The sequence below is a fragment of the Trichechus manatus genome, unplaced genomic scaffold (genome assembly GCF_000243295.1).
Source record: "Trichechus manatus latirostris isolate Lorelei unplaced genomic scaffold, TriManLat1.0 scaffold00031, whole genome shotgun sequence".
Lineage (NCBI taxonomy): Eukaryota > Metazoa > Chordata > Mammalia > Sirenia > Trichechidae > Trichechus > Trichechus manatus.
The window spans coordinates 6,715,193-6,734,567 of NW_004443967.1; the positions used below are offsets into that span (position 1 = coordinate 6,715,193).

Consider the following 19,375-nt stretch of genomic DNA (forward strand, 5'->3'; position numbering starts at 1 on the left):
AAGGAAGCTGATGATAGGGAACCCAAGGTTGAGTAAGGATATTGTTGATGTGTTGTGAGATTGTTAACCGTTGTCAAAGGGCAACATTTGTAGTAACTGTTAAATGAGAAACTATTTTGTTCCGTAAGCCTTCATCTTAAGTGAGAATAACAGCACAACTGGAAGAGCGTAGTCAATGTCACTGAACTGTGCATGTAGAATTTTTTGAAATGGTGTATCTTTGGGTATGTATATTTTCACCAAAAAAAAAGGTTGAGAAGTTAGAGGGTTGATACGTTGTGGGGTTGTTAACCAATGTCATAAAACAACATGTGTACTACTGTTTCATGAGAAACTATTTGTTCTGTTAGCCTTCACCTGAAGTACAATAAAAAAAAATTGTAATATTAAAAAAAAAAGATGTGTATGTACACCCACACACGCATGCACACACACTGCAGCCATACACAAAATGCCTTCCTCTGAGCCTTGTTTCCTCTTTTCCACTTTAATTATCAAACGTTCACTGAGCACCTACTATGCTCTCAGTGCTAGGGATTCAAAATAAGAGGCACAGTGCCTTCTCTCTAGGAGCTCTATCTGGTGCAGGAAGGCAGATGTTCAAGCAGATCATTACACACTGTGAGAGAAGTGCTGATGGAGGCTTGGGGAGGCAATGAGTAACTCCAGAGTGGAGGCAGAATTCCCCATCAGGGGGTGGGGATGAGTCAGAGGCAGCCCAGCAAAGAGGACTTGGGCTAAGTTTTGAAGGGTGAACAGGAGCTAGGGCCTATCTAGAAGGGAAGCTGGGTGGCACCGTCTCAACTATCTCAAGGTAAAACGTTGGCACGATGGGTCTGAATATTGTAACAGTAAGACTTTAAAGGGGGCCATGAGAAAGTGAGAGTCAGCCTCCCCCACACACATTGGAGGCTTTAGTGGTCAGGCTGAAGACCCAGCAGCCCCAACCCCTGTAGCCACCGTGATGGCAGAACCCGGACACTGTTCTGAGGGCAGATGCAGAACAGGACAAAGGCTGCTGAAAAGGGGAAGAAAATATCAGATTGAAGAATCAAAAGACCCAAAGGCAAAGAGGCATAGACAACATCTGGAAGAATTGGGATCAAGCTGGTGGAGCCTAACCTAGATGAACAGAGGTGAGATGGGGGAGGAGGTCTGGCCTTAGTGTCCCCTAGAAGCTGCTTGTCAATGAGCGCCCACATCCAGCCACCTGCAGGAGGTAGTGTCATCGAACTCACTGTCATGGACAAGGAAAAGATTTCTGTCAATTCGAAAAATGCTTCCCAAAAGATCGCTTCAGCTACGAACAAAAACATTTGAATGGACCAACTACAGTTGTTCACAATACTCTATGGCTTCTGGAAATCCAGAAACAGCGGGAGTGGGGCTCCCTGACATCATGGGGTTCATGCAGCCCCACGCCCTAACTGCTGGGCTGGAGAGGATCAGGTGTACTGGAGGTAGCAGGGAGAACTGGCAAACGGGCGCTACCTGTCTCCGCAGGCGCCCCGGCTACCAGCTAACTAATGCAGCCATCACTGGCGGGCCTCCAAGTCAGAGCATACATCTCTCTGCAGGGGAGTACGCATCAGCACATCTGGGAAGGGGTGTCAGAGGGAGGTGCTGGGGAGACCGGCAGCTGGGTGCAGCTCTGACAGACCAACATGCTCAGCCAATCACGTCCACAACCACCCCCTACTCAACCAGTAAATATACCACAGCCTCCTACTGTCCCCAGGACAAACTTGGTGGCTTAAAGGATGGATCTATCCTGTTCCCAATGAGCAGCAATCAATCTAAGGAAGGTGCATGGGGCTTTCTGCACTCAATAGCTGGGATATTAGAAACAGACCAGTTGTTATGTCCCCAGGATAAAGTGCAAATGCCTATACTGAGAAACAAGGCCCTCTGCAATACCGCCTCTGCTCTAGATAAGGCACACCTACCTAGAAGCTTGTGGAGCCAGGACCAGTTGTGGGGGCATGAGTAGAAGCCTAGGTCTGGTGCAGAAGCAGAGAAAACCAAAACTCAAACCCATTGCCCTCAAGTCGATTCCGACTCATAGTGACCACAAAGGACAGAGTAGAACTGCCCCACAGGGTTTCCGAGGCAGTAATCTTTACAGAACCAGACTGCCACATCTTTCTCCCGTGGAGCAGCTAGTGAGTTTGAACTGAAGACTTTCTGGTTAGGAGCTGAGCGCTTAACCACTGCACCACCAGGGCTCCTAAAAAACCCATCCCTCTCAACCAAACTATGCTGAGACTCAGGAAAGTCAAGGATTTGTGACTGTGTCCCGCTAGGGGTAGACAAAAGTCCTTTTACAGGAGCCAGGATAGCGTATTGCAGGTCTTGAAGTCAGACTACCTGGGTTCAAAATCCTCCCTCCGGTTTCTTAACGTCGGAGTGGCAATTTACAGAGAAGCAAGGGCAGGAGGCAAAAGTGATCCATGTGGTAATGGAATAGAGTTAGAGACATCAGTAAGAGCTCCTGTCTAACTTAATATAGACATAAAACAAAAAAACCAAACCCGCTGCCGTCCAGTCGATTCCGACTCATAACAACACTACAGGACAGAGTAGAACTGCCCCATAGGGTTTCCAAATGAGTGGCTGGTGGATTCGAACTGCTGACCTTTTCCTTAGCAGCTGAGCTCTTAACCACAGTGCCACCAGGGCTCCAATATACATATAGTTGATTACATATAGAAATATTTATAGATGTGGATACACACCAATTAGTGTCCGAAAGTAAGAAAGTACTCAAAACAAACAAAAAAAATGGTAACGGTATGTCAAAGGGTCACCAGAAGCCAACGGAAGGGGCTCCCAATGGCTAAAGCTAGAATAATTTGAGCAACAAAATCAATGAAGTAGTATTGGATTATAACCTGAAGTATAAAATGAATATCTGTGAGTCCATATTGACATAAATAAATGATTGAATAAATTAATAAGTGGGGAAGAAGAGACAAATCCCCTGAGCAGAATAATTTATGTAGATACTCTGCCCTCAGTGGGATGGAACATAACTCCCCGTTCCTTACGTGTGAGCTGCACACAGTGACTTCCTTCCAAAGAGTACAGAACGGAAGAGGGAGGGGGAGTAAGTCTACAGTGGAGAAACCTGACAACTACTACCTCAGTCAGGTGATCAAGGTCAACGTTAACAGTGACAAGCCATGCTGATATTATGTGATGAAAACGGCACTTTACCTCTGTAGTCTTCTTCCCCAAAACCCATAAATCCAGTCAACTCATGAGAAAAACATTAGAAATGTTCCAAGAGAAGGGCATCCTACAATCTACCTGACCAGTACTCCTCAAAACTGTCATCAAATACAAGCAAAGTCTGAGAAACGTTCACAGCCAGGAGGAGCCTAAGGAGACATGATGACTAAATGTAACGTGGGATCCTGGATGGGATCCTGGATAGGATCCTGGACCAGAAAAGGAGCACTAGATAAAAACTAGGAGCTCTTGTGGTGCAATGGTTAAGCACTCCACTGCTAACCGAAAGGTCGCAGTTAAACCCACCCAGTGGCTCCATGAGAGAAAAGACCTGAAGATCTGCTCCTGTAAAAATTACAGCCTAGAAAATTCTATGGGGAGATTCACCTCCGCCTGTAGGGTCACTATGAGTCAGAACAGACTCAACAGCACACAAGGACAAGATAAAAAACTAGGGAAAACTGAATAAGCTTTAGACGTTATTAATAACAATGTATCGGGAGTAGGTTATTAACTATAACAAATTTACCACACTAACATAAGATTGTATCAAGAGCCCTGGTGGCCCAGTGGTTAAGAGCTTAGCTGCTAACTAAAAAGTCAGTAGTCTGAATCCACCAGCTGCTTCTTGGAAACTCTATGAGGCAGTTCTGCTCTGTCCTATAGGGTCGCTATGAGTTGGAATTGACTTGATGGCAACAGACTCATGTAAGATTTTAACTACAAGGAAAACTGGGTGTGGGATGTGGTAAAATGAATTCCTGTATGTGGCCTTTTTCCTTCGTTATTTGGAAAAACAGCTTGAGAGTTTTTTCCTTAAGCCCTGAGGAGTTACCTTTGCCTTAGTTGTATACCCCAGAGTTTGTTACATTTCCTGGGTAAGCTGTAAACACTTGGTTTGATACTTTTTGTCTGGTCCTGGGCTGCAGCCTGCTCTGTGACCAGTATGTACCTTGCAGGGATCAGTCAATAGACTATGCAAATGAAGTGCCTGCAGCCTACTATGCAAATGAAATGTCTGTGGCCTACCAAGAAAGGATTGGTCAGTTCATGGCCCTGGTGGGAGGGCCATGCCTTGAAACTGATCAGGTGTTTATGTATACATACAGCTAGCCCCACAGAGGTTTTGGAAGCAGACAGGAAACAGGAAAAGCAGCAGCAGGTAGAAGCAAAAGGAAGAAAGAAGAGAGAAGCGGAGAGAGACAGGAGGCAAGTAGCCTTCTAAAGGTCTGCAACACTGAAGACAGTGACAGACTCAGGCAGAGCCGGCAGTGTCAGGCCCAGAAGGGGCCCCGTGGCAGTGTTGGTGGTCACAGGTGGCAGGGTCAAGAGGAGCTTGTCCTGAGGGGGCTGAGAAAAGCCTGTCCTCAGGTGGCTGAGAGGAGGTCTGTCCGGCCAAGAGGAGCTGAGACAGCTGTCCTGCACTGAAGAAGGAAGTCTTTTGCCTACACATGCTTCCTGATCCCAATCCCAAGTTTACCTTGTTCCTTAATAAACCACTTAACTGCAAGTATGGTCTGTGAGTTCTGTGTGGCCATTGCAAGGAATTATCAAACCCAGCAAAGAAGTAGAGAGTGCCGTGGGAGGGACGGCTGGTGTCAGAATTGGTAAAAAGTTTGGAGAGGGGAAGTATGTCTGATCTCTGCCTCATGGGAATCAGCTTTGGTCTGCTCCTGATCATTATTCCCCCTTGAATCTAGACAGGTTCTGATGCTACTACTATTACTATACCTACCCTTTCATAGGGATATATGGGAACTTTCTGTACTGTCTTCACAATTTTTCTGTAAAGCTAAACTTGTTCTAACAAAATAAAGTCTATTAATTTTAAAAAATCCTGGCTCTTTCACTCACTAAATAACTATCCCTAGATAATTCTACGCTGTGCCTCAGTTTTCTCCTCTGTAAAGTGGGATTACTGGTTATAAAGATTGGGGGAGGATTCAATGAGAAAATGTGTAAAGTGTCTAGCCCAATGTCTGGAATATGAGTGGCACACAAATGTTGGCATTATCATTATCATTATTCTTCCAATAGGATAAAAAAGGATCAACTGCTCTTCTTATTAGCAACCATAACAATGGAAGCACCTAAAAGTTTCCCCCATTTTGACCTGGCAATTTTGAAGCACAAGTTACTGGGAGGAGAGGCTCTAAAACCACCCCCAAACTCATGCCCTGGGATTGGAGTGGGCACACAATGAATTTGCTCCAATGAAAAATCCGTCCAAGGTTACCCGGCAGGGAAGAGGCGGCCCTGCACAGCCCCTGCTGAATGTGATAAAGCTCCTTGGAGAATGTGATTATTTAAATATGGTTATCGTTTTCCTCATACATCACACATACACGCAAAGTGAATCTATGAAAAATTAAATGGTCATGTTGTTCCGTTTGTGCTGGAAAGATGGATGCATTTCCTACGTGACTCAGAATATTCTACTGATTCTGGACAGAATGGGGAGATGGTTTACATACACAGTAAATATTACCATATAGGAGACGTGACCAAGAAACCAACCACTTTCCACCATAAAAAGGTTAATATATTTTTCTCATTTATCAGTTAACCATCATATGACAACTTGGGACTTTTACCTAGAAATGGTTACAACAGATTTAATTTATTCACCCAAATCCTACTCCCACAAAAAAAAAAAAGATCATAGTGTATAACATTATCAAGGGGAACATAATTCATGGCTAAGGGGTCAGAGCTTTATAATAGATGCGGTTTCTGAAGTGGTTGGGAAAAACCTACCATCCAGTCCAAGCAGTTTGACCACTAAGTTTGAAACATGCAAAAGAGCTCAAGTCAAACACATTATAAATGGCAGCGGTCCCCTGTCACCACTAGCCCACCCCAACAATTAACAGGCTGCTCGGCTGCCAGAAGCCAAACTATGATTTATTGTCCTCTTCAAATTAATGAAAGCAATGCCATCCATTGTGAATTCCAGTATTAATCCATGTGGGAAAGAACTGATGTTTTAAAATGGCCATGCGAGTAGGCTGCACTTTTAAACCCACATTCTTTTAACCTTAATTCTCAGCCACTAGGGACTCCTCTGCTTTCACCCATGTTCTCTAGAGAAGAACCAAATCCTGTAGCATGGGAATTTCACATTGTGAGTATTTCTGTACTTTGTTAACTCAAATCCACATAAAACTTCTCAAGATGGCAGGAGCACGAAGCCCAAATAGGTCATTTTACAAATGGGAAAACTAAGGCCAGAGGTCAAAACAACTGGCCCAATCTCCCCCACACTGGGAGCAAACCTGCCAGGAGCAAAACTCAGGTTTCCTAAACAATACCCACCAATCTTTCCTGAGATTAGAGACCATTATGACCACAGTTAGGTTTAGTTTCTTTGTTTAAGCTTTAATTAAAAGCTTAAAAATAATAAAGTTTTACGTACTATCTCAGATTTTTGGCTTCTCCCAAGGATCTGGCAACTCTGGGCCCCAATTCCTGCCTGGCTTCAATCTGTGGAGCTGGGGGTGGTTTCCCACGGCAGATGGGCATGTGGTCTCCAGGAGGCCACAACCTAGGACCCCCTTTCCTTCTACTACGGACTACAGACCTTGGACTTGCTACCTTTCCTCTGCAACATATTCAGCTGAGATTTAAAACAACGTATATGTATCATATATGTTAACATATGATACATTTACACACACACATGAATGTATGTGGGTACGTATTAGAGAGAAGGAAGTGATGGTTCAGTGACAGAATTCTCTTGCCTTCTGTGCAGGAGAATAGGCTTTGATCCCCACCAATGCACTTCATATGCAGCCACCACGGTCCGTCAGTGAAGGCTTTCATGTTGCTATGATGCTAAACAGGTTTCAGCAGTGCTTCCAGACTAAGATGGACTAGGAAGAAAGGCTTGGTGATCTACTTCTGAAAATCAGCCAATGAAAACCCTATGGAGCACAAAGGTCCTATCCACAGCTGATCATCGGGATGGCCAAGGACCAGGCAGAGTTTCATTCTGTTGTGCATGGGGCCACCAGGAGAGGAGGTATAAGCCATGGGCGCAAGATTCTTCACAGGCAAAACAAGCAGAAAGTGGGCACTCAGTAGAGGCTAGCTGGCTGGAAATGCGGCTACCTGTTGTCACTGCCTAGGAGAACAGAGATCAACCAATGGAGCCGTCAGGGCTTATGGGCAGGCCCCATCCCAGCCTCACCTGAGCCCGCTCCGCACTGAGCCCCCGTCCTGACTTTCCACGCACGTTCTTGCGTTTTCACAGCCATCAGTGATGGTGCCACTCTTCTGCTTAAAACCCGCCACTGACTTCCTTGCTCTCACCCTAGACTACCACCCTGCCTTCCTCTCCTTGTTCCTGTCCCTCGACTCTCTCCTTCACTCACGAGCACCTGCTTCCTTCTATCCTGGAACATTAGGCTGTTCTTGCCTAAGATGTTTCCCTTGTGGGACCCTCTGCTGTTCCCCCAGGTCCTCTAGTAGCTGGTCCTTCTTGTCAATCTCTGGTCACCCCATCTAAAATGGCCCTCCCAGCCACTATCACATCACCCTGTGGTATTTTCTTCACCACACTTATCCCTCTATGAAATTATTTATGTCCATACTTGGCTACCAAGTACCTCTCCAACCTAGACTGGAAGTTCCAACAGAAAAGGGGCCTTTGCTGTCTTCTTCTCTCCCTTAGCCTCAAGGCCTAGAAAGTGCCTGGCACATATTTACTGCGTGCAGAGTAAATGACTGTATGGTGTTCAAGCTGGGGAAACAAAACAAAACAAAAACCTCTTCATTAGCAAGATCCAGGTGACAACTGAGGAGGAGAGGATATGGCTCTTTGGTCTCGAAGTATTTAAGGGACTTCAGTTCAAAGCACAAGGCAGAGAATTAACTCAATGGTGAGATCTTTACACTGTGCCCACTTACGCTTTACAGCGCCCTGCTGAGTGCTATTGCTCTGATTTCCAAGCCACTCACTCAGGTTTTCTGTTCGGTTTCAGAATCAAGGTTCAGCCTACAGACGAGCATTCAAAAGGTGCTTCAGTAACTTCAAACGAGGTGTGCATGTGGGGTCCTCACTTCATCATTCTTAAATGATTGGTATCAAAGTGCTCTAAAACTCAAAATTCAAGACACGTGTGCACAGACAGCATTTTCCATCGCATCTGATGTTGTGAAGAGCAGCTCTGTGGCACGTCGGAGTTTCTGAGAGCCATCCAACACCTCGTGAGCTCTGTGGACAACTGGAAATGTGCGTCAATTAAAGCCTCCTTGAAAATGTGGCCCCATGGCCCTGTAACTCACACTTTTGAAAGGCCCAGCTGTGGGCCCCACGAGTCCTTGACTGTTCTCATCGCCAGTGGTCTACACACCACGGCAAGTGGCATTCACAGATGAAAGAACTGAAATAAGCTATGAAATGGCACAGGAGCAGGGTAGACACACCCTCCCACGTGCACACACCACAGATAGTGTGGAGAAAAACCCAGCAGTAGCCACAGTGCTGTCACCTGCTATAACAAGATTGATCTGTAGTGAAATAAAAGATAATGCAATCCAGAGGAAATAACTCCTGTTTCCTCAGAGGATGTCTGATGTTGTCAGCTGCAAGCCTGCCTCCTTCTTCTGCTTGCCACAGTGCAGAGCAACACACTCCTCTGGGTCAAGGGGCCTCAGTTACTCACTGCAGGAGACACACATTTCCAAAGCAGCATCCCCCCTGACTTCCCAGGATTCCTTGACCACGCCAAAACAAGGAGAGCCTGGATGCCACACTATGGTCAGGGGAGCAGAGCTACTCAGAGTCGCCACTGTGCAGATGGGCTTCAGGGGTTGGTTCAGTGGCATCTGTTCATTTGAAGCCACGTAGTTTTCTGCCAGTTTATTTCTAGGACAATGCTTCACCCCCATATTGCCAGCTAATGGAACAATTCTGGCACTGGGTTCTAACCAAAGAAGAAGTTGTGGAAATCATGTTTTAGATTCTGTTTGCAAGACACAGAACATTCTGTCTTGGTCTAATGTGACTGCCACTGGCTGTACATTTCACTGAGCATTAATTTCATAGGCAGAATGGCCCAGAAACAAAAGCAAGGCATGGGGAGGAGCAGGTACTGGCTGGCGAGTTCTATGCCATCATTTCAGAGACCGTGTCTCCATACAAGATGGGGCAATAAGGCCAGTGCCATGTAATAATTCACAAAAGCCGAGTTCAGTTCTCTCCATCTGAAATCCTAGTAAAATCTTATAAGGGAGCAGCCACCATGCCATCATACAGGGCAATGGATAGCGAGCGGCTTCCATCTCCGGTAAATGCTATTAAGTCTAGATAGCCAGTGATTTGTAGATGATTACAACTTTTGCTCTGCATATCATTGTTACTGACAGGCAAATCCCATCCACAGAATGGCATGACTGATTAACAAATGAGGCCAACTTACACAAAGGATCTGATGAGCCTTTCTGATACCCAGGACAACAACCATGAACGCTCATCACTATGCCCAGAAAGCCACATCTGATACCAGCCTCTTCTCCCCCCATTTTCTAGAAGCCTCGCCACACACGCTCTAGAAAGGCTACCTAAGCTCACACGTTTTGTGTCTCAGGAGAAGAAATGCAATTCCACATTGCGTGGTGCTGGCTTTCTAGTTCGTAGAAAAAATATTCTCTTCCCAGAGCATCCCACTGAACCCCCAATTTGTCAAGGCAGAAAACTCACAGCAGCAACGGGCCCTGACAGCAGGACTTTTATGACACCAACAGACACAGCACCTTTTCAATTTTGCTCATCTCTTAGTCTCAGCCAAATGGAACTTATTACTTATAGCTTGCTGGGATTTATGAATTATTTATAGAAGTAGGTCTATGACTTCAGACTCAAAAGACAACACAACAGTCCCACCGTTGTAACTCACACTGCGCTTCTATCAGAGGGAGCAGGCAGATATTCCCTGTGACACACTGCATGTTTAGGGTGAAAATATTGAGCCTGGAAGATTATTTGGAAGCTATTTATGGAATGACTGGATTTATTTTTAAACCAGTCTCTTTTATTCTAAGGCAGCCCTGGATTCAAGAAAGGCATAGCAGATGGGTGTTACAAACATCTTTCCCAGCTTGAATGCAAACAGTTATGCCCTGCCACTTTCATCAAGTCGTTTCAAACTGTGATAGCAAAGAGAAACAAGGCGGCCCCTCTTAACGTGTGTCTAACAGGTTAACTGATGCCATGACCTGTGAGTCTCCTCCTGCAAGCCAGAGCTCAGTGGCTGAGCATCCTAATGGCGGACTGAAACACGGCGGGGTGTTATAGCTGCCAGTTCGGCCAGGAGATGCAGTCTGGGTTCAGGCTTCCCATCTCCGGCTCCCCAGGACACGTGACCTTGACTGGCGGTCGGGCAATAAGACACTGCACACCCACACCTGGCCCTGTCATAGGCCCAGTTGGGAGGGGATGAGGCACAGCTGGGCTGAAGAGCACAAAGTGACCAGGCAGCCATAGTCTTGACCACACCTCCACGACAGCAACACGTTTAAGCTGCCATATGGGGACCTAACCAGAGCAGCGGCCAGCCCTGATGCAGCAACCCCGAGGGATGGCTCGGGGGGTGGGGGCTACTGCTAAGAGATCTTACACCTGACATGTCCCAGAGATAGCTGCTCGTCGCCAGCCTTACAAGCCCCACACCAGTCCTGCCCCTTCCAGGGGTCCAGCTATAGACTGCTCCCCAGTCACCCCACCTCAGTGGTCTAGTTCCCCACCCTACACCCAAGCATGATCCAGAGGAAGAAGCAGAGGCTGGACAGCAGAAGCTGAGTGTGGCTGATGGCCTCAGGCCCCCTCAGGCCACCGTCCTTATAGTGCCCCCTAAAGCCCATGTGACATCTCCACAGAGAATGCAAATCCCATAGCCTCTGCAAACAGACTCCCCCCTTGTTCCCAAAAGAGCACCGTCAATGGAAAACCCAGAGCATGCAGTGAGACTTACCTTGCTGAAAAACATCTGCCAGGAGAGAGCAAAAACAGGGGAGGGGAGAGAAGAGAGGAGGGAATGGGAGAGAGAGAGAAAAAGAATATTAATAATGGTGTTGCAAACGACAATGATGATAATCACGGCTAACATATGCTGACTCTGCTGAGCACCCTCAACCCACTGCCGTGGAGTTGATTCCGACTCACAGCAACCCTACGTGACAAAGCAGAACTGCCCCATAGGGTTTTCAAGGAGCGTCTGGTGGATTCAAACTGCCGACCTTTTGGTTAGTAGCCTTAGCTCTTAACCACTGCGCCACCAGGGTTTAGCCTGAGCACTCTACGTACACTATTTCCTTTAACATAGGAGGCGGTGGTTAAGAGCTCAGGTTTTGGAGTCAGACCCCCTGGGCTTAAATCCTTGCTCTACACTTGCTAACTGTGTTACCTACAGTTCCCTGAGCTACGAAATAGACAGGAGTATTGGAAAGATTAAACAAATCATGTCATACATTTTAAGGGCTTAGAATAGTGCCTGGCACATAGTAAACATGCAAAATTTGGCAGCTTTTATTAACATCATTATTATTATTCACAGTGACCCTATTTATCATCCTCATTTTCTAGATGGGGAAACTGAGGCTCCAGAAGGTTAAATAACCCATCCAAGGCCACAGAAGAGGAAAGGATGGACCAGGACTGAACCCAGGTAGGTCTGATTCCAGAAACCATCTTCTTACCCACTACTAAGCTGCCTGACTTAGTTTATAAACAAACAACAATACCAAGAGAATAAATAGAGGAAGTGCCTAGGAATATACTAAAGCTTCATTCAAATCACAGAAACAAAACTTTTGTATGAATTCTCTACATTATAACCCGCAAGTAATAATATCAGGTCTTCATACTAAATCCTAGGTCAAAGCCTGTTAGAAAAGGTGAAAAAATATTAACTTTTTTTTTTCAACAAACCTTCAGGAGGCTCTTATATGCCAAGCACTATGTATGGCACTGAGAAACATGAACCCAACAAGCAGGCAGAAAGAACACGGCATGAGAATAAGGGCAAGGTCCATGGGGCACAGAGGAGATGCTGAACCAGACGGAGAGTCCTGGAGGACTTCCTGGAGAAAGTGACTTTGGAACTGACTCCTCAAGTATGAGGAAGAATTCATCTGGGAAAAATTGAGGGATGCATGGCTCCAACAAGCAGAAAAGAACGGGAATCCTAGCATAATCCAGCTGACCTGATCTGGCCACCTGGCCCTCCCATTACTCTTTTTAAGTATACTTTTTATTGGAGCATAACATACTTACAGTAAAGTGCATAAATTGTAATTGTACAAGTAGGTGGACACACCTGTGTAATCAGCACCCAGATCAAGAAACTTTCTGTCCCCAGACTCTCCTGTGCTCCCCCAGTCACTAACATCCACCTAAAGGGTCATCACTATCATGACTTCTAACACCATAAATTAGTTTTGCTCGTTTTTGAACTTAACATAAATGGACTCATACATTATGTATTTCTTTCATGTCTGGCTTCTTTGCTCAACAGTGATTGCGGGAGTCAACCATGTCATAGCATGTGGTCAATCATTCATTCTCACTGCTATATTGTATTCTACTGCGTGACCGCACCATAATTGATTTCTCCATTCTAATGCTGATGGACATTTAGATTGTTTTCAGTGTTTGGCAATTAGGAATTGTGACGAACATTTTTGTACATAACTTTTGATAACATATGTACATATGCCAGGTACTTTCTGATCTCTCTCATGTATGCTCAGGCTCACCTTGCTTCATCTCTCAGTCACGCCTAAAGTGTCCTTGTCTGCCCATACTTTCTCATTCAGTAACTTAGAGAGGGCAGAGACTCGGACATGGATACGGACAGCAAAGATGTGAGCCAGAATAGTGTGAAACTTCTAGAAGATAGTTTTGAAGGTATGTATGAAAATGGAAGGAGCTCTGGTGGTGCAGTGGTTCAGTGCTCGGCCGCTAAGCGAAAGATCTCCCATCAGCCAGTCCATGGAAGAAAGATGTGGCAGCTGCTTCCATAAAGATTATAGCCTTGGAAACCCGATGGGGCAGTTCTGCTCTGTCCTACAGGGTCACTATGAGTTAGAATCAACTCAGTGGCAATGGGTTTGGTTTGGAAATGTCAAATATGCATTCCTTGACCCAACAATACCACTTCTAGGAATTAATCTAATGAAATAACTAAAAGTACAAAAGAAGTCTACAAGTATGCTCATCACAGCATTATTTATACTGGCACAACACTAGATATTGCCTAATTGTTCACCAATAGGGTACCAAACAAAAAATAATATACCATGCAATGGATTATGGTGCGGCCATTTAAAACGATTATTTAAAGCATTTGATTATGTTTGAATGAAAATATCAATAGCATAACTGAAAGGTAGGCGGTTCAAATCCACTCAGAGACACCTCAGAAGAAAAGCCTGGCAATCTACTTCTGAAAAATCACAACCACTGAAAACCCTACAGAGTACAGTTCTACTCTGCCACACACGTGGTCACCATGAGTCAGAATCAACTCAATGGCAGCTGATGGTGTGGTAGTATTTCTGTATTATTTTAATTTTTAACAAAGCACATGTCTTACATTGATAATCTGAATTTTAAAAGTAAAGTTATTTTCATCTTGAAAAACTAATAAGTAAGAACTATAGCATCAACTTCTAATGTTGCATTTTGTCGACAGCTGTAGCATCAGCTCCTAGGAGGCCACAAAGAGCCAAGGGCCCACGAATGGTGTGAATGAAATATGCCCCGGGGTGGTTAACAGACTGCAAGGAGAATACCCCTCGGGGCAGTTTTCATTCTACTGGGACACACATGACCTCCACAAGGGGTGTTATTCACATGCAATACACACCCTCCCTAGGGCACACCCAGGCCAACGGCTGTGGCGCAGGTAAGCGGCAGCAGACTCACAATTCCTGGGAGCTGGCTAAAGCACCACCCATTCTCTTACATTCAACAAAGCCAACTGGGATGTGAATGGACTATATTGGTGCTATTATAGGACAACCTTGACTCTGCTCTAATTTATACATGCTCTATATTATTCTCTAACCTCAGTAATTTATCATTAGTACAAATTCTGACACAGCAGTGGAATGCCGCTGACCTCTAGTCCCCTGACACTGCCCAGAGACCGTAAGAAGGTGCGCGTGCAGCTCCCCAAATATACCAGTTCACTTGCATTTACTTCCTGGTGCGCACAGTCGGAACCACCCACCCTCTGACCCGTCTGCACACCTGAAGAAGCTCTCCTACTCAGGCTTCAAATGTCACCACCACGGTGAAGTCTTTGTAGAGCCTGTCCCCACAGAGAAAGCTCACTGTTTCCACCTCAATGCTCCTACAGTAATGTGTGCATGTTGCAATTATAGCTCATATCCTAATTAGTTATTTGCATAGACCAGGAGCTCCTAAGGACAAGAGCTTTGTGTCTTAATCACCTTTGTGGGTCCTAACGGCCTGGCACGGCCTGCTCCCCAACAGAAGGGAGGGAGAGAGGGCTCCACTGCCTTACCACTTATCTGGCCCGTTCCCCTCATTTAACAGATGAGGAAACTGAGTCCCGGAGAACTCTGGAATTTAACACATAGAGTTAAAGGCTGCGCCAGGACTACACGAGATTCATTTAACCTTAATGAAGCACAAAAGCTCATCCCTATTATTAGCAAAGTACAAATTAGAGATTTATCATTCTCCTCTAATGAATACAGACAAAAGTTTCCACCCTTGAAAACATCAGCGAAATAAGATTAGCCTTTCAAATACGGATCCCGTCTCGACATCCGTCCAGAATCCTCAACCTCCTCTCTATGGCCTCTGACAAAGAGAACTTCCTTCGAAATTCAGCACTGATTTGAATCACTGGAAAGTATCAGTGGGCAGGGAGGAAGAAAATTCAGGCGGGGATTGGGTGACCTTATTCCTTCCAATTCGATTGTGTATTTCACGCTTTAGCAGACAAATCTGCATACAGTACAATATCTTCTCTTCCAAAAACCTCTCTTGGTTTTCATATAAGCTACGTTAGTTTTTATTAAAAAAAACCTTTTCCAGCTTCATTTGCATTTTGCACCTTTTATTCAAATGTAAATTTTAATAAACACTCATATAAATATTGCAACAATTTTGCACATGAGCTCTCTTGCAATTTACACTCTGAATTTATGTCTTTCGTGGTCTGTGGCATAAATCATTCCATCCTGAGCATCATTTAGCTCTTTGCTCTGTATAATAATGGCTTGAGTACCTTCTTTAAAATATCACTTTTCCAGACTGAAATGGCCTTCCAGACTCAGGCTCAAATGATTCATGGCCGGAAGAACGAAAAATAAATGAGAAGAAGGTAGTTTCTGTGCTGGTTGGCTACATTTTACCCACAACAAAAATCGTGGACCTTAGAGGATATCAGCCATAGAAATACTTCTACCATTTCCTACCCTGCTGCCCATTGCCTCCTCCCCGCCCCACCATCCTGAGCCATAGGGAGTAATCACTTATAAAGAATCAAAGGGCCTCAACTACGGGTATGATATTTTCCTTTCAGACTAACTAATCAAAAATAATTATTTGGGGGTCAATCAACTTCCCTCTCCAGATTTGAGCGTCCTTGCCCATGACTTGCCCATATTCTAATACTCAGGCCATGGTGTTGGGAAGACAAAATCAGATAATTTATGCCAACAGTTTTCCATCATCTGCTGTGCAGAATTACCTAAAAAAAAAAAAAGACTGAGTGCCATCTTTTCTGTTCTCACAGGAATTGGAAATCATATAGAAGTACAGAATTGGGAGTTGAGTCATCCAGCCAACACCAACCCTAGCCACAATGAGGTTAAGCCCAGAGGACACCAGGGACATTCATGCAGAGGAAATGAACTCTTTCAGACAAACCTCTGCTCATAGTCACTTCCCAAGGGAGAAAACCTCAACCCCAGTCATTCAAGTGAACAAAGAAAGCCTGTTTTCCAGCCTCCAACCTCACCCCCTGGAGCCATTCTGGTCATATAGACGCATGAAAGGGCATGTATAAGTTGGTGATTTCGATGTGGGAAAAAGAAAATGAAAAAGGAACTCAGATTTGCCTTTCTGAGCCACGATGTCCAGTTTCTTCAGTTAAGAATAAGCATCAAAGATACTTGTCCCCCTCCCCGCTAGCTACTGAGAGATTCACATTCCAGAGATCTTTAATGCACAGATTCCTCCAGAGACAGGGGCCATAAAAATAGACTAGATTATTTATTATTATTAATAAGTTATGGCAATTAGGCTGGGTGATTCCTAAACGCTGCTGATTAAAAACTTTGAGTGCTACTCGTCCACATGGCTAGTGTTTACCTCTATTAAAAATGATTTAACTACACTCTGGGTAAACCCCTCTCTTGCGTCTGGGTGAATAATTAGCAGTGTGCAGAACCGCACGGGTGAAGTGAGTTGGTACTCCTTTATCTATTGCTTTGTTTTATGAGGAGGACTGGATGGCAGTCTTATTGCGCATTCAGTCTACCCGGAATAATTTACTATTTCAATCCACAGTCCATACCTATGGTTAGCGAAACCCTCACTATTATTACAATACCACACTTAGCCCAAGTCCCACAGCACTAAAGACATGCCCAACAGTGAAAGTGTGCATGACTTCCAGAAGACTGGGGGAGGTAAAGTTACTAGTTCTCAAACAATGTAATCATACTACTCTCTCAATTTTGCTCTCTTTTCTAGGTTAAATTATATATGAGGGGAGTTTAGTTTCTTGAAAATGCATGCACTTAACTCCCATTTAAGAAGTCTCACCTGGGGAGACAGCTGTCTTGCTAGTTCTCCTGGGGTTTGAGCTACAGAAAGAAAATTCTCTTTCAAGTCCAAGTGCTTTTACAGGAAAGCACTGCAAATTTTACTGGGACCCGACTAACCAGGGGCCAATGAAAGGGTTTAGGGAGCAGCTGGTTCCTTGAATAGAGACCAGGTTGACCATTAACCAAAGTCAATTTCATGATCAGCAAGCTCTGTACTTGGCTATAAAAGGTAACTAGAATTCAGTCCATATACTTCCCCTGCAAATCTCTGTGAATGAAGCAAATTGTTGCTTTTCTGTGTTGAAGAGTGGCACCTGCCAGTGCCTCCCCTCTTACTGAAATATCAGCTCTCCAGAGGAGTTCTGCTCCAGAATGACAAAGCTGGTCCAAAAATGGCAGGGCTGATTCCTTTTCTCCCACATATGATCTATGCTGTGTCACCACATGACTTGAAATCGGGTTCCAGCCCCTTACCAGGTGGAAACCTGGGGTCATCACTCAACCTCTTGCAGCTTCTATAAAATGAAGATGCAGGGATAAGCTTTTTCTATACCACAGGGAGATCATGAAAATCTAATTGGTTACATTAACGAGCGCAGAGCACATGGGCTCTGGAGTCAAATAATACTAGGTTCAACTCTTGGCTCTCAGTTAAATCACCTTCCAGCCATATGATATTGAGCTAGTTATTTAAGCTCTCCAAGTCTCAGTTTCCTCATTTATAAAGTTCATCTTTCAGCGTTCCTATAAGGATAACCCAAATCACATAGGTAAAGCACTTAGCACATGGTGGCTGGTTTACAGAATATGTTCAATATATATAAGTTTGTTATTATAATTGCAAGCAATAGAACAGGGTGTAAAAAGCTCAGGTCCTAGAGACAGAGCTGGTTCTACATCTGACCAGCTGTGTGTGATCTTGGGAAAATTCTGTAACCTCCCCACGCCTTGATTGTCTCTCATCAGTTACATGAAGATAATAATAATAATAATAGCTAAACGTTGTGCTACTTTATAAACCACAACAAAGACTGAACGAGGAATGTATACAAAAGTACACAATAACTATTACATAGAAAATCTTTTATAAATGGTAGCATTATTATTCAACAAACATATTGATTTTCTACTATGTGAAAAACCCTATGGCCTATCTAGGGCCTGTCATCATGTAGCTACATCCCCTAAGAAACTCTAAAGTCAATCTCAAATATTACCTTATTCTTATGAAATAATAAGGGCGACAATGAGTTACTTTTAAGCTCTAGTGACAACCTACCTTCAAACACCAAATGATCTGTTGTTTTTGTTGTTACCTGCTGTTGAGTCAATTGCAACTCATAGCGACCCTACATGACAGAGCAGAATTGCCTCATAGAGTTTCCAAGGCTGTAATTTTTATGGAAGCAGATAGCAGGTGTTTCTTCCACAGAGCCACTGATGGGTTCGAACTGCAGACTTTTAGGTTAGCAGCCAAGCACTAAACCATTGTGCCACCAGGGTTCCTTAAATGTCCTAAGGGGCTGTGATGAGAACCAGAAGTTCTAGAAATCCAGTGCCAGAGCTTGGTCTTTGTTTTTGGTACCACTGACCTCTGTGACATTTCCCTTCTTCTATGGACCTGTCTCTGTTTCTCAGGCCACCACCGAAGGGGGTCAGTCAGGCCTGCCCTGAGCTTTGATCAGTGTTTCAAGCCAAGCTCCCTGTAGGCCAAGGTTCAAAGAGGTAGGAACTGCAGGGGGCAGCTGAGTTGGCACAGCTTCAAAGAGAACCGCTCTGTTCTGCATCGTGGGGTTCTATGGAGAATCTGCCCGAGGAAAGGGTTCCACTGCTTTATTAAACACATTAGCTAAAGTTTGAACACAACAAGCCAGTTAAGTGGAGCCCCTTCCTGTGTGGGTGCAGGTCTGTGCTCTCCTGGAGTGCAGCCAGAGTCCAGGGCTCTGGAGCCCCCACTCGGCCTCAGTGGCACCACACCGGGGCCATGATTAGTTTTCTATGTCTCCAAAGCCAGACAGCTTGGGCAGTCGTGTGGCCACTCAGCCAATATCCCTGACCCTCCCGCTTCCTCCAGGCACACTCAGGCAGCCCAAACTTCATAATAGCTTTAAAGACCAAGCGGAAGGTTTAGTGGCTCCTTGGTTTCCAGTCCTCAATGCCAAGGCCTTTATCACCCTCGTTTTTCTTCTCTGTCTTGTTTGGGATGCATGCTGGGGAAGTTCTATTGCTTTTCTTGCTCCTGGCCTCCTCTCCCCTTCTATCATGTAAGAAATGAAGGCCCACACTTTGCCTGTCTTTATCATACCTCTGAAGGCACATGGTGCTCAGTAAA

At 44.8% G+C, this 19,375-nt stretch overlaps 1 protein-coding gene across 2 annotated transcripts in view; it reads right to left on the reverse strand.

The window, feature by feature from the left end:
• GFRA1 (GDNF family receptor alpha 1) overlaps positions 1-19,375 on the reverse strand; it is a 236,893-nt gene that overhangs the window by 159,555 nt on the left and 57,963 nt on the right. Inside the window, exon 5 of one of the 2 annotated variants that reach the window (XM_004374870.2) lies at positions 11,208-11,222. The exons of the other annotated variant lie outside the window; for it this stretch is intronic. Coding sequence (XP_004374927.1) covers positions 11,208-11,222 — 15 coding nt within the window. The remainder of the gene's footprint in view (positions 1-11,207; positions 11,223-19,375) is intronic. 2 annotated transcript variants of the gene reach the window in all.